This window comes from Girardinichthys multiradiatus, chromosome 15 (assembly GCF_021462225.1).
Source record: "Girardinichthys multiradiatus isolate DD_20200921_A chromosome 15, DD_fGirMul_XY1, whole genome shotgun sequence".
Taxonomy (NCBI): Eukaryota; Metazoa; Chordata; class Actinopteri; order Cyprinodontiformes; family Goodeidae; genus Girardinichthys; species Girardinichthys multiradiatus.
Window position 1 is genome coordinate 20,901,801 of NC_061808.1, and position 14,517 is coordinate 20,916,317.

At 40.3% G+C, this 14,517-nt stretch overlaps 1 protein-coding gene across 5 annotated transcripts in view; it reads right to left on the bottom strand.

Annotated features, from left to right (window-relative positions):
• nbas (NBAS subunit of NRZ tethering complex) overlaps nucleotides 1-14,517 on the bottom strand; it is a 233,695-nt gene that overhangs the window by 107,510 nt on the left and 111,668 nt on the right. For all 5 annotated transcript variants that reach the window (XM_047387102.1, XM_047387101.1, XM_047387103.1 and 2 more), the window contains exons 40-41: nucleotides 11,695-11,771; nucleotides 6,768-6,905 (exon numbers count right to left, since the gene is read on the bottom strand). In XM_047387102.1, the coding sequence (XP_047243058.1) occupies nucleotides 6,768-6,905; nucleotides 11,695-11,771 (215 nt within the window). The remainder of the gene's footprint in view (nucleotides 1-6,767; nucleotides 6,906-11,694; nucleotides 11,772-14,517) is intronic.

Sequence of the window (14,517 nt, forward strand, 5' to 3'; positions counted from 1 at the left end):
GTTGGGTCTTGAGTCTCTCAACGTTCTCTTCACAATATCCCACAGATTCTCTATGGGGTTCAGGTCAGGAGAGTTGGCAGGCCAATTGAGCACAGTGATACCATGGTCAGTAAACCATTTACCAGTGGTTTTGGCATTGTGAGCAGGTGCCAGGTCGTGCTGAAAAATGAAATCTTCATCTCCATAAAGCTTTTCAGCAGATGGAAGCATGAAGTGCTCCAAAATCTCCTGATAGCTAGCTGCATTGACCCTGCCCTTGATAAAACACAGTGGACCAACACCAGCAGCTGACACGGCACCCCAGACCATCACTGACTGTGGGTACTTGACACTGGACTTCTGGCATTTTGGCATTTCCTTCTCCCCAGTCTTCCTCCAGACTCTGGCACCTGGATTTCCGAATGACATGCAGAATTTGCTTTCATCCGAAAAAAGTACTTTGGACCACTGAGCAACAGTCCAGTGCTGCTTCTCTGCAGCCCAGGTCAGGCGCTTCTGCCGCTGTTTCTGGTTCAAAAGTGGCTTGACCTGGGGAATGCGGCACCTGTAGCCCATTTCCTGCACACGCCTGTGCACGGTGGCTCTGGATGTTTCTACTCCAGACTCAGTCCACTGCTTCCGCAGGTCCCCCAAGGTCTAGAATCGGCCCTTCTCCACAATCTTCCTCAGGGTCCGGTCACCTCTTCTCATTGTGCAGCGTTTTCTGCCACACTTTTTCCTTCCCACAGACTTCCCACTGAGGTGCCTTGATACAGCACTCTGGGAACAGCCTATTCGTTCAGAAATGTCTTTCTGTGTCTTACCCTCTTGCTTGAGGGTGTCAATAGTGGCCTTCTGGACAGCAGTCAGGTCGTCAGTCTTACCCATGATTGGGGTTTTGAGTGATGAACCAAGCTGGGAGTTTTAAAGGCCTCAGGAATCTTTTGCAGGTGTTTAGAGTTAACTCGTTGATTCAGATGATTAGGTTCATAGCTCGTTTAGAGACCCTTTTAATGATATGCTAATTTTGTGAGATAGGAATTTTAGGTTTTCATGAGCTGTATGCCAAAATCATCCGTATTAAGACAATAAAAGACCTGAAATATTTCAGTTAGTGTGCAATGAATCTAAAATATATGAATGTTAAATTTTCATCATGACATTATGGAAAATAATGAACTTTATCACAATATGCTAATATTTTGAGAAGGACCTGTATAGTTTTCTTCTTGGATTATTGGCTCCCAATGTTTTCCTCTGTCAGCCTCCATTTTTGCACAGACAAAACTGTGCCACTACCACTCCCTTTGCCCTCAGATCATTTTTCTTTTAATAAAAACAACCAGCCACCTTTTTTTTTTTTATATACCTTTGTGACCGGCGACAAGGAGGTCAATGCTCTGACATGCATGAAATATTAAAGGAAAGAATATTCTGAGATTGGTGAGTGTAAGCACAATAGCTGAACCTCCAAAACTCTTCATCAACTTCCTCCTGGAAAATGTTTTCACTTCCTGGAGATTTTTTTCTTTTGTTGTTTTTTGTTATGGAGGAGGAGGCTGAAGAAGTTTAGCTATATGGTACTTCAAACAGAGGTTGTTTAAAAGTAGCATTTAAGAAAAGGATAGGTGACATATATTTTGTTTAGACTTAGTTTTTTGTCACACTAAAATGTTTTAGGTCAAACAAATTTTAATATCAGATAAACAAAACATGAGTAAATTCAAAAATTTGTTTTCAGGTGATTATTTAATATATTAGGAGAAAAAGACTGTACAAACTAACCTGGACACATGTGACACAAGGAACCAGTTCAATTTAACCCGTTGGACAACGTGAAGTAGGTAACAACGTTTAAAACAATAAAATATGCTCATATCTCAAGAAATTCAGGAATAGATGACTTGAGTCTGACATCTCTCAGCATGGAAAGGGTTAAAGGCCATTATTATTAGTATTGGAAAAAATTTTATTTCATTTTTGTTGCTTGTTGTTGTAAGACACGCCTGTATATCAAATTTTTTCAAACACTACAGAGATTATTGAGTTCCCTGAATCCATTTACTTTATTTAACTATTGTAAATATTTCTAACAGTGAAAATGTCAGCATTTCCACAAATCTCTTCTGCGTTAGCACTGAACAAAATATGTATTCTAATTGTGAAAATCTAGAAATCATTCTGTTGTTTTTATTTATTTTCTTAAGTCGAACTTTAAATAGGCAATCTGTGTGGTGGTGAGAGTCTATAAAAAAAATAATAATAATAGTAATAATAGGGAGTTGTAGTAAAGTATGGAATTATAATTATGCTGCAGAAAACCTTGTAATACTACTGGTTCAGTCTATAGCAATGCTGTCTGCATATTTAAAACGTTTTAACAAAACTGTAGTAATAATAATAGCAATAATGAAATCTGCACACATTAGTCAATATACAGTCAAAACTGAATTTTGACCAAATCAACTCTAGTTAGGGTAAAAGTACAAAAACATACTGTACTACAGCTACTGAGGTTATTTTGGTATCATGTCAATTTTTCATCAGCAGTTAGGCAAATCTACAAATGGACCTATCTACAAAGACAAGTCCTTAAAAGGCAGACATGCTAAAACCTGGTCACTTATCAAAGAAAATGGTTTGATTGTTGTAATGCTGATAAAGGTTTTTTTTTAATCAATTATTTAAAAGAATATAAATAATTTCCGATAGGCTAATGTTTTATAAGATGTAAATGAAAATAGATTTTTTTCCCCCAAAACTGATAACATTATTCTTTTGTGAGATGACGGTCTAATTTTTCTATCAGAAATAAACTTTGTGTTTGGATGACAATAACTATAATTAAAATGTCCCAGTACTATGAATAAGTTAAGGCCTACTTGTAATTCATTTGAAAGTTTTAAAATGTTTTACAGCATTTTTGTTATTTGTTTTGACATATTAATGTTCTTCATTCTGCACAGAGAGAACATAGTCGAGAAAGTAAAGAAAAAGGAATAAAACAGTAAAAAGGGTAAAATGAAGTTACCACAGCCTCATCAATAAAAGTTAAGGGACATCAAAACCTCAAACACAATAACAAGCTCTCAAGATTGTTCAACACGCTGAAACAACAAAAGAAGAAGTAAATCGTAAATAAAAAATAGCTAAAAAAAAAAAAAAAAAGTGCAGCTACTAAAGAGAAGGGAAGTGAAGAAAGGTTGTATATATATATTAAGTTAATGGACTTGAACTTTACTTGAGGCAGGAGATTGAGGAGTGATTACTGCCATTAGGACACAGGAGGACTGCGTGCATCACAGTGAAAATGTGTGTGCAACATTGGCTGTGAGTTGTCAGTGTATTTGTCGGTAGGGATGTGCGAGTGTTCGTTTCTGTGCACAGCACTGACCTTGAATGTCAACTGGGACACACTTATCCACTTTTTCTGCTGGCCTTTTTCCTTCTTCTTTCAATTTTCTCTTTCTTTTATTTCTACATTTTACCTCCCTCCTCCTACCTGAACTAAAAGCCATGAGAGCCACAGACCACTCAAGAAAAAGGTCAGAGCCATTTCTTCTTTTATTCTGTGCCAATCAACCCCTAACAACTCTACTGCCACTTTTCGTCATCCTTGCCTTCCCTTATCTGTCGTATTTATTTGTATCTCAGTCAGTCTTGATTTATTTGTTTTATGTGAAAGATGTCATTAAAATCAATGAAAGAATTGTTTTTCTTTTGAAAATTTTTTTGTTTTTTTTTGTTTTTTTAGATTCAGCAGATTCTTCAATCAAAATAGTCAATATCGCCCAATTAAAATTAAACTATTTGGGTCTACAAAGAACAAATGAAACTTGTGGAGGCAAAGAATCCAAAATAGCACAAACATTTGCAAATTACACATTTTTCACAAGCAGAACCAATGAGTTTCTAATCTGTTACTTTGTTCCCATTTTAAGGAGAAAATGTTCTATACAACTGATACCACAACAGCACTTGCTGTTAATAAGCTGCTATAGCTGTCCTTTATCACACCCTATACCCACATGTAGCTGGAAGTAAATGATGTTGACTAGTTTTAAATCACTCCTACAGGGCATACTTTGAAGCATAGCAAGCTAAATTCACATGATTATTAACAATACATCTTAGTTGGGCAATGTTACCTCTGATTTTGTTGATAGCTATACAGGTCCTTCTCAAAAAATTAGCAAATTGTGATAAAGTTAATTATTTTCTATAATGTAATGATGAAAATTTAACATTCATATATTTTAGATTCATTGCACACTAACTTAAATATTTCAGGTCTTTTATTGTCTTAATACGGATGATTTTGGCATACAGCTCATGAAAACCCAAAATTCCTATCTCACAAAATTAGCATATTTCATCCGACCAATAAAAAAAAAGTGTTTTTAATACAAAAAACGTCAACCTTCAAATCATGTACAGTTATGCACTCAATACTTGGTTGGGAATCCTTTTGCAAAAATGACTGCTTCAATGCGGCGTGGCATGGAGGCAATCAGCCTGTGGCACTGCTGAGGTCTTATGGAGGCCCAGGATGCTTCAATAGCGGCCTTTAGCTCATCCAGAGTGTTGGGTCTTGAGTCTCTCAACGTTCTCTTCACAATATCCCACAGATTCTTTATGGGGTTCAGGTCAGGAGAGTTGGCAGGCCAATTGAGCACAGTGATACCATGGTCAGTAAACCATTTACCAGTGGTTTTGGCACTGTGAGCAGGTGCCAGGTCGTGCTGAAAAATGAAATCTTCATCTCCATAAAGCTTTTCAGCAGATGGAAGCATGAAGTGCTCCAAAATCTCCTGATAGCTAGCTGCATTGACCCTGCCTTTGATAAAACACAGTGGACCAACACCAGCAGCTGACACGGCACCCCAGACCATCACTGACTGTGGGTACTTGACACTGGACTTCTGGCATTTTGGCATTTCCTTCTCCCCAGTCTTCCTCCAGACTCTGGCACCTTGATTTCCGAATGACATGCAGAATTTGCTTTCATCCGAAAAAAGTACTTTGGACCACTGAGCAACAGTCCAGTGCTGCCTCTCTGTAGCCCAGGTCAGGCGCTTCTGCCGCTGTTTCTGGTTCAAAAGTGGCTTGACCTGGGGAATGCGGCACCTGTAGCCCATTTCCTGCACACGCCTGTGCACGGTGGCTCTGGATGTTTCTACTCCAGACTCAGTCCACTGCTTCCGCAGGTCCCCCAAGGTCTGGAATCGGCCCTTCTCCACAATCTTCCTCAGGGTCCGGTCACCTCTTCTCATTGTGCAGCGTTTTCTGCCACACTTTTTCCTTCCCACAGACTTCCCACTGAGGTGCCTTGATACAGCACTCTGGGAACAGCCTATTCGTTCAGAAATGTCTTTCTGTGTCTTACCCTCTTGCTTGAGGGTGTCAATAGTGGCCTTCTGGACAGCAGTCAGGTCGGCAGTTTTACCCATGATTGGGGTTTTGAGTGATGAACCAGGCTGGGAGTTTTAAAGGCCTCAGGAATCTTTTGCAGGTGTTTAGAGTTAACTCGATTCAGATGATTAGGTTCATAGCTCGTTTAGAGACCCTTTTAATGATATGCTAATTTTGTGAGATAGGAATTTTGGGTTTTCATGAGCTGTATGCCACAATCATCCGTATTAAGACAATAAAAGACCTGAAATATTTCAGTTAGTGTGCAATGAATCTAAAATATATGAATGTTAAATTTTCATCATGACATTATGGAAAATAATGAACTTTATCACAATATGCTAATGTTTTGAGAAGGACCTGTATACACCTGTGTTCAGCCCAACCCATATCAGACTGTCTTACAAGTAGACCTCGTAAAAGTAAACTGCAGTAAAAACTAAAACTTGCTCTATTAGTTTCCTAATCGTCAAGAAGCTTCTTCAAACATGTAGCTGGTCAAACCAGGATAGTACTAAAGAGCTTTAGACATTGAATAGTTTATCCATCTAACAAATGCCTCCTTTTTGGAGATTTTTGTCCCTGTACCTATCTATCTATCCCTCTATCTATTCATTCATCTGTCTGTTTTTTAGTGATCCATCCACTCATCCCACTGGATCTTTGGCCATCCATACATCCAGCCATCCATTTATTTGTCTGTAAATTCATTAATATATCTAGCTATTCATCCACTCATTCATTCCATCATTTGTCCATCAGCCATCTATCTGCCCACTTATCATCCCTCTAGTCATCCATCCTTCCCACTAGCTATTCATCCAACCATCCATGCATCCATCTGTCTGTCCCCTAGGCATCCATCAATCTCACTAGTTATTTGTCTATCTACACAGCCATTCATCTACTCATCTGTGCATCCATTTGCTTTTCCGTCACCCATCTATCAGCCCGCCTACTATTCATCCATCAATACATTCATCCATCTGTCCATTTGTCAATCTATCCCTCTAGCTATTGATCTATCCATTAATTAATTAATTTGTCCATTAGCCATCCATCAGTCTGTCCTTTTGTCCATCCATCTACCCATGTCTCAAGCTAGCTTTACATCTACCCGTTCTTCCAATCAACCAACCACCAATCCATCTCTCTAGATATCTTTTTTTTTCTAGATTCCATATTTCAAGTCAAAGCTCCCCGCAAATATCTGTTATAAAACCAAAGTGAACTTCAGTGTTGATAACTCTGATAAAAAGGACCAAGAGCTTTAAGAATTATTAACTTATATACAACCACAACATCACATGATTAGCATACAGCTGACCTTTACCACCATTGTTTTGACTCATTGAACATACTTTGAGTATACCAACCTGGTAGAGAGTGTGGTTTTTGTCCTTGAAGCAGGGCATGAGGCGGGAGTAGATCTGCAGGGAGTAGTAGTAAGCAGCCAGCTGGAGTGACAGAGCAGAGTGGCACTGCTTCTCAAAACACTTGTTGGCATCTAACACCTGCATGTATTAAATACCATATGTTAAGGGAAAAAGCATTCACAGCATTTTCAGAGGTTTACATCAGCCTATCTGTTAAATGAACAGAAAATTACAAAATACAATTTAAATTACATGTATGATACAATTTAGGCCCATACAGACAATTGTAGAATTGCGCCACTCAAGGTGGCAGCAGGTTGGAGTAGCTCTGTTACTTTTGATTTTGATTTATTCTTTTTTGGGAACTATTCCTCTTGTGGTGAATACAGTTGATTTTTTTTGTATGACTGTCCACTCCAGTGTCGGATGCTGTGCAGCTTGGAAGATTTTTCTTGATACTTTCTATTTTTGGACATTTGTTATGATGCATTGCCATGGCAACGGGGTTGTTTCTTACAACCGGGAGCAGCTGATTAATATCTCAAAAGCTCAAATAATACTTCAACTACAACCCCAAATCCCTGATGAGTTGAAAAGGAGACGCCGTGGATGCAGAGCAGGAGCTAAGAGAAGAGAGAGAAGGAGGAAGTTCAAACCATCTCTTCCGTCGATTATGATGGGCAATGTGAGTTAGTTGGGAAACAAGTTGGATGAACTCCAAGCCCTACAAAGGACCCAGCCAGAGTACCGGGCATGCAGTATCATGTGTTTTACTGAGACATGGCTGCAGGATCATATCCCCGACTCCAGCGTCTCTCTGCCGGGCTTTTTAACCATACGAGCAGACAGAGACTTAAAGAGGAGCGGCAAATGTAAAGGAGGCAGTATCTGTGAACAACAGATGGTGTAATCCAGGACATGTAACTGTGAAGTGTCAACTCTGCAGTCCAGATATTGAACTGTTGGCAGTAAGTTTTCGTCCATATTATTTACCCAGAGAGTTCACCAGTGTTATTTTGGCAACAGTTTACATTCCACCTTCCGCTGTTGCCGACACTGCATGTGATGCCATCAGCTCAGTTGTTGCTAAGCTACAGACACAAAACCCCAATGCTTTTGTGGCAATTTCTGGTGATTTTAACCATGCTTCACTCTCTGCTACACTTCCAACGTTTTAACAGTTTGTCAGCTGCTCTACCAGAGAAAACGAAACATTGGATTTGTTTTATGCAAATGTCAAGGACTCATACATCTCTACAGCAAGACCTCCGCTAGGCAAATCAGATCACAATCTTGTTTTTCTCTGCTCGAAAGAGGACTGTGAGAAAATGGTCACAGGAAGCTGAAGAAGCTCTGCAAGGTTGCTTTGAGGCTACAGACTGGGACGCACTGTGCCAGCCACATGGAGAGGACATCAATGCCATGACTGAGTGTGTAACCGACTATATAAACTTCTGTGTGGATAACATCATCCCCACCAGAACCGTGAGATGCTTCCCCAATAACAAACCTTGGATCACCAGTGACCTGAAGGACCTGCTTAACAAGAAAAAAAGAGCCTTCAGAGAGGGAGACAGAGAATTATTGAGGAGTTTACAGAAGCAACTTAAAGTCAAGATAAGAGACAGCAAGGAGGTGTACAAGAAGAAGCTGGAGAGCAAGATCCAGCAAAACAATATCAGAGATGTGTGGACAGGGATGAAGAAGATCACAGGCTTCAAGCAGAAGGATGATCAGACCGATGGACGTCTGGACAGAGCCAATGAACTGAACATATTCTTCAATAGGTTCAGTTCAGAAAGAAGCTCAGCATCCTCCTCTCCTGCTCACAGCCAAACAGACATCCCACCATCCTTTGACCCACAGGACCCACAGCTGTCCAGTAACACCTCACATTTTTTATCTTCCACCTCAGCCCTAGACCCTTCTACATGTTTGCCATCAACCATATCAGAAGATGCAGATGCTTCCTTTGCTTCCCCCTTCCACCTGTGTGTCTCAAGAAGTCAGGTGAAGAGACAACTGGAGAGACTGAATAAGAATAAGGCTGCAGGTCTAGATCATGTCAGCCCTAGAGTCCTGAAGGCCTGTGCAGAGCAGCTCTGTGGGATTCTGCAGCACCTCTTCAACCTTAGCCTGGCCCAGAAGAAGGTTCCGGTGTTGTGGAAGACCTCCAGTCTTGTTCCGGTACCAAAGAAAACTCACCCATCAGTCCTCAATGACTACAGACCTGTTGCCCTGACATACCACATCATGAAGGTCCTAGAGAGACTCCTGTTGGCCCACCTGAGTAAGCAAATAGTAAACCATCAGGACCCCCTTCAGTTTGCTTATCGCTGTGGAGTTGGAGTTGAAGATGCCATCATACACCTGCTTCAACAAACCCACTGTCATCTGGACAAAGCCAGCAGCACTGTGAGGATCATGTTCTTTGATTTCTCCAGTGCATTTAATACAATCCAACCTGATTTGCTTTGTCAGAAACTCCAGAAGACTCAGGTGGAGGCCTCAACAATCTCCTGGATTAAAGACTACCTGACAAACAGACCACAGTTTGTGAGACTGAAGGGTTGTGTGTCTAACCAGGTAGTCAGCAGCACAGGAGCACCACAGGGGACTGTACTCTCACCATTCCTTTTCACTCTGTACACCTCAGACTTCCAGTACAAGACAGACTCCTGTCATCTTCAGAAATACTCGGATGATTCTGCAGTCGTGGGGTGGATCAGAGATGGACAAGAAGCTGAGTACAGGATGGTGGTGGACCGCTTTGTGGCATGGTGTGGAAACAATCATCTCATGTTGAACGTGACTAAAACAAAGGAGATGATTGTAGATTTTAAGAGAAACAGGAATAAGTCAAACACTATTTCTATCATGGGAGAAGAAGTGGAGGTGGTGGAGGAGTATAAATACCTCGGTGTTCACCTGGACAACAGACTAGAGTGGAGATGCAACTGTGAAGCCATCTACAAGAATGGACAGAGCAGACTGTACTTCTTGAGGAAGCTTAGGTCATTTGGTGTTTGCAGCAAGATGCTGCATATCTTCTATAAGTCTGTTGTGGAATTGTGATCTCTTCTACCATCATCTGCTGGGGAAGCAGCATCAGAACCAGGGACTTAAAAAAGCTCAACGAGCTGATAAAAAAGGCTGACTCTGTTCTGGGGACTCCTCTGGAACCTCTGGAGATCATTGTGGAAAGAAGGATTCTTCATAAAATGAAGAACATTATGGAGAACTCTGGACATCCTCTTCATGAGACTGTCCTACAACAACAGAGTGTCTTCAGTCAGAGGCTTCTTCAGATCTGCTGTAAGACGGAGCGCTACAGGAGATCCTTCCTGCCCACAGCCATCAGCATCTACAACGACTCTTTGAAGAAACCTTCATAATATGAGCTATAACAACATTTAATTTCCCTTTGGGATTAATAAAGTATTTTTGAATTGAATTGAATTTGAATAATCCCATTCTCACTGTTAAAATACCTGCCAGATTACAGGACCACTGCACTCTCTCAAGCAAGCCTTTCTAGCCCTTTTAAAAGAAGCTAGTTAAAGAGAAGGGTGAGCCATAAGACTCTCAGCAAAGATTGACATTGATTGCTTCTTCTAAATTAAATAACTACTCCTTTTACAATCTTCTAAGAAACCATCTTGGAATTAGCCCAGGCTGAAGTACTAATACTGAATCTACCATGATGACTGACCATAGGGTAGGGGAAAAAATTGAAACAAAAGTTACAATCTAACTTATAATATATGGTGTGTGACATTCCCCTAGTTGTGCTAATAAACTAAACTAATAAATTACAGTAGTGTACAAAGCAAGAGTAGGAGAGACGGGGGTGAGGAAGTGGTAAAATATAGAAAACCTGGTTAGCTAAGCAGACCTAGATACATAGTTATAGCACAATAAAAAAAATGACTCAGTTCAAAAGTGTCAAGTTTCGCTCAATTGCAGCACCTTAACTTGACAGGTATTTTAAACCGGTGAGCAATAAAGCCGTTAGGTTCATATTGCTCTCACTAAGCATTCTTCTTCAATCAATCAATCAATCTTTATTTATAGAGCACTTTTCATCAGTAACAAACACAAAATCTTTAACAGAGGTTAAAAGAGAAGGAATATATCCCCATGAAAGCTGGGATGGTCAGCACCTGTGCAACAAGTTTCTCCTCAGAAAGATTTTCAATACCAGTAGGGTATTATGACATTTTACTAATCCGTCCTCAAATCTCTACAGTATTGATCAGCTGCTGTTATCGGCAAGGTACCCTCAACATGGGACATGAGAATGGTTTGAGAAAATTGTGACATTAATTCCCTCAGATGAAGGATTGTGAATTATATTTGAGCAAGAACTGACAAACCCCAGGTGCCTTTTAAAGTCCAGAAATAAATACAATAAAAAATAATGTTCAGACACTCCATGCTAACCTACTGCTAATTTTTTGCAAAAGCATGAGCAGAATTTCAGTCTTTAGATGTGCAAAACTGGTAAAGAGATGCTTCCCAAAAATTGCAGCTGTACTTGCACCAACAGGCGATTCAAAATGGTTTTAATAGGAGGTTTATTACATATGTACAACACGTGTAACAGGTTTTAATAAAACAACACTTCTCAACCATCTGTTCTTCACCACTATGTGCTACGTTGTGTTGATGTATCACAACAAAATACAGAGGTTTGTGGTTGCAATGTAACAAAACCTGAAAAAGTTCAAGGGTAAAGAATTTGCAAGGTTTGTACACATCAGCACACAGATGGGCGACTTTGTGCTACATTCCAGACATTATTATTGGCTAATTCAAAGAACACTTTAGCAGTATCACATAAATGTTGAAATTACAGTTTACTAAAAGACAAAAGCATGTTAACTGCCACTAGACCGTGTTTGTATGTGTGAGCATGTGCACATACCTGAGGCAGGGCCAGTAGGTAGGATAGAGCCAGCATCATGTCCCTGGGAAATGCATCACTGGCCAGCTGCAGCAAAACTGAAAAGAGCGGAGGGATGTGGGAAAGGAGGAGAAGAAAAGACGTTAAATGAACAGTTAAATGCTGGATAAGAGGACCAAGTTGTTAAAAAAAAGGTGTTATTGTACAAAAATGAAATGTACTTAACATTTGCCCTGCTGCCCCTAAATCAAATAACTGACATGCCACCCTTTACAGGAACAACCACCAGTTGCACATTTGAATTAACCTTCTTTAACATCAGTGTGCAGGAAATTTGTTCAACTCATTTATGCAGGACAGTTTAAATTCAGTCACACTGGAAGGTTTCAGGGGATGGACAGCCTGTTTAACGTCATTCAACAGTATCTGAATCCGATTTAAGCAGCAATTCCCAGACCATGACACTACCAGCACCTTGGTTTGACTTTCAGCATGAAGTCTATTTTCTAAAATGCTGTGTTAGCTTTAGCCCAGGTGTAACAGGACACACACCTTCCAAAAAGTTCAGAAGATATGAAAAGGGAGGTAAATACATAGGACCTGGTTGGTTAGGTAAGCCACTAACCCCTAATAAATGAGAACCCCATGCAAAAATAAATTTTTTGTATTTGCCAAACTTATTTTTCTTTAATATTAAATGAATGTGAAGAAAAATAGGTAAAATGCCTTATTATAAAACCAGTTCCTAAAATGTTCACAATAATCTATCATTCTTATAACTGGTTTTCAATCATTTACATCATTAGGTTAATCAGAAATCTTTTTTTGGTCAAAAAGTTGCTACACTGAACATTTCAGTAGTGATTGATTACATTTCTTGGCATGTCAACAAAACAGTTGCTTCAAATACAACTGAAACAGTACATAACATGATACAAATACCTACTGGCAAATATGATTTATCAGACCTACAAAGTCAAAATGAAAACAAAGATTGACTGGCTGAAAGAGGAAGTATTCAGAAAGGAAACAAACGCATCACACACAATTTTCAGATTTACCACCGCAGATGAACCCAACCCACTCTGAGCACACGAATGCATTTAATTAATCACTTGCTAACTGAATCCCACACAAAGGAAACGGTGGGAGTGAGCAGAGAGAAGCTGACAAAATCACTTTGTAGTCCACAAAGAAGAAGAGGCCTGTGTTTGTGATAAGAGCAGGAGACTAACTGGAACCGAAAGAAGAAAGTGGAGCATGGACACTGGCTAAGAGACAGGTTCAGGGCCAAAGGAAGACACAAGCTCTGGAGAACAAAATACACATGATGTGCATGTGTGCAGGAGCATTCTGTGGCTGACATGTTCAGCTGAAACTACTCTGTGTAAATGTGTGAGCAGGGGCGGAGGAGGTTTTAAGAGCCATAACAGCTCTCTTAAGAAGTGAACCCACCCTCCTCCTTCAACTCACTTTTCTCTTCCCTCCTCTCCTACCCCCTGGGTTTCAATGAGCTACACCTCAGAATGAGCTGATTACACGCCTCTCTAAAGTTACAGATACCATCGGGACAGGAATTACCAGAGGGGTAAACACACACACATTCATACACTCAAAGTAGATAACCCTGACTTTAAAGCTAGCGATATTTCTGCTTGAGAAAAAGATGAAGGGGAACGCTGATAAAGATACACCTTTTGGAGGAGTAGGGGGCCATGAGACAAGGAGAGTTTGATGCACACGTTCATTTGGGTTTCCACGTCAACTTAAATGTGCCATGTTGTTAGCAGGATGCCGGTACATATTGGCTGAAAAACAAGTGATTACAGCCTGGTCACAATGCAGCCGGTGGCAGCACCTAATGCTCAGTGTGTAACTCAGTAAAGTCTGCATCTTTGTGTCTGTTCGCTTTGAGAACTTTGGTTGGGACCTCAATTACGCTGAGTCAATTTTTGTCCGTGTCATCATTAATTACCTCCACCTTATCAGGGGTCAGGTGAAAAATCAGTGTATTTATTTTCTTAAAGGTTATATCCTAGTCTGTTTATGAGGACAGCCAGAACAGCAGACAGATACGGCAGTCATTAATCGAAGCTTGTTATCGGGGACGATGCCGTCCAGAGTGGCTTTTCTCTTTCACAACACGTCGTGCTTCACAACGAAGGGAAGGTGACTTTTAGGGAGGGAGAATCGCATTTGAATGACAGAAGAAACCGTGACAGAGCCTTAGTTTGGTTATGCTTGTGTGTGTGTGTGTGTGTGTAAAGCAGATATGTGGAGGCATATTAACACACTGCTCCTCTTTGGCCAGAGATAGTTATTCACGCACCCACATGTTGGCACTTTATTTTTGTTGCTGCATTGATTTTGTTGAGCAGCTGTGATCCATCATACAGCATGGCCTTGATGTTTTGACATGATGCTATCTCTCTAGTACCAGTGCAGTGATCAGTCATTAATTACCATTGCCGCAGGACGCATGACGATACATTAATTAGCAGTACGATGCTATTCTTCCCATGTTATCCTCAAGTCCAACACACATGGGCTCCGTGGCTAAGATGGATGAGGTGAGGGAGGGCAGGGTGTGTGCAAGGGGATCGACCATACTGTGCTCTTGGCAAATGACACAGCTTCAACTGTGAGATAAAGCACTGAGAAATAGTTCAAGTTAAACAATACTGACTCCGTTTACCCACAAGCCACAAATCACCTTCTTACAAACCGGAGCTTCTGCAAATTTTATGAAGTTAAATTGATCTTTTTAAGACAACTGTGATTTCAATTTAAGCCCTACGTGATTTATGAAAAGAACCTTAAGCTACAGCAAAGCCCAGAATTATC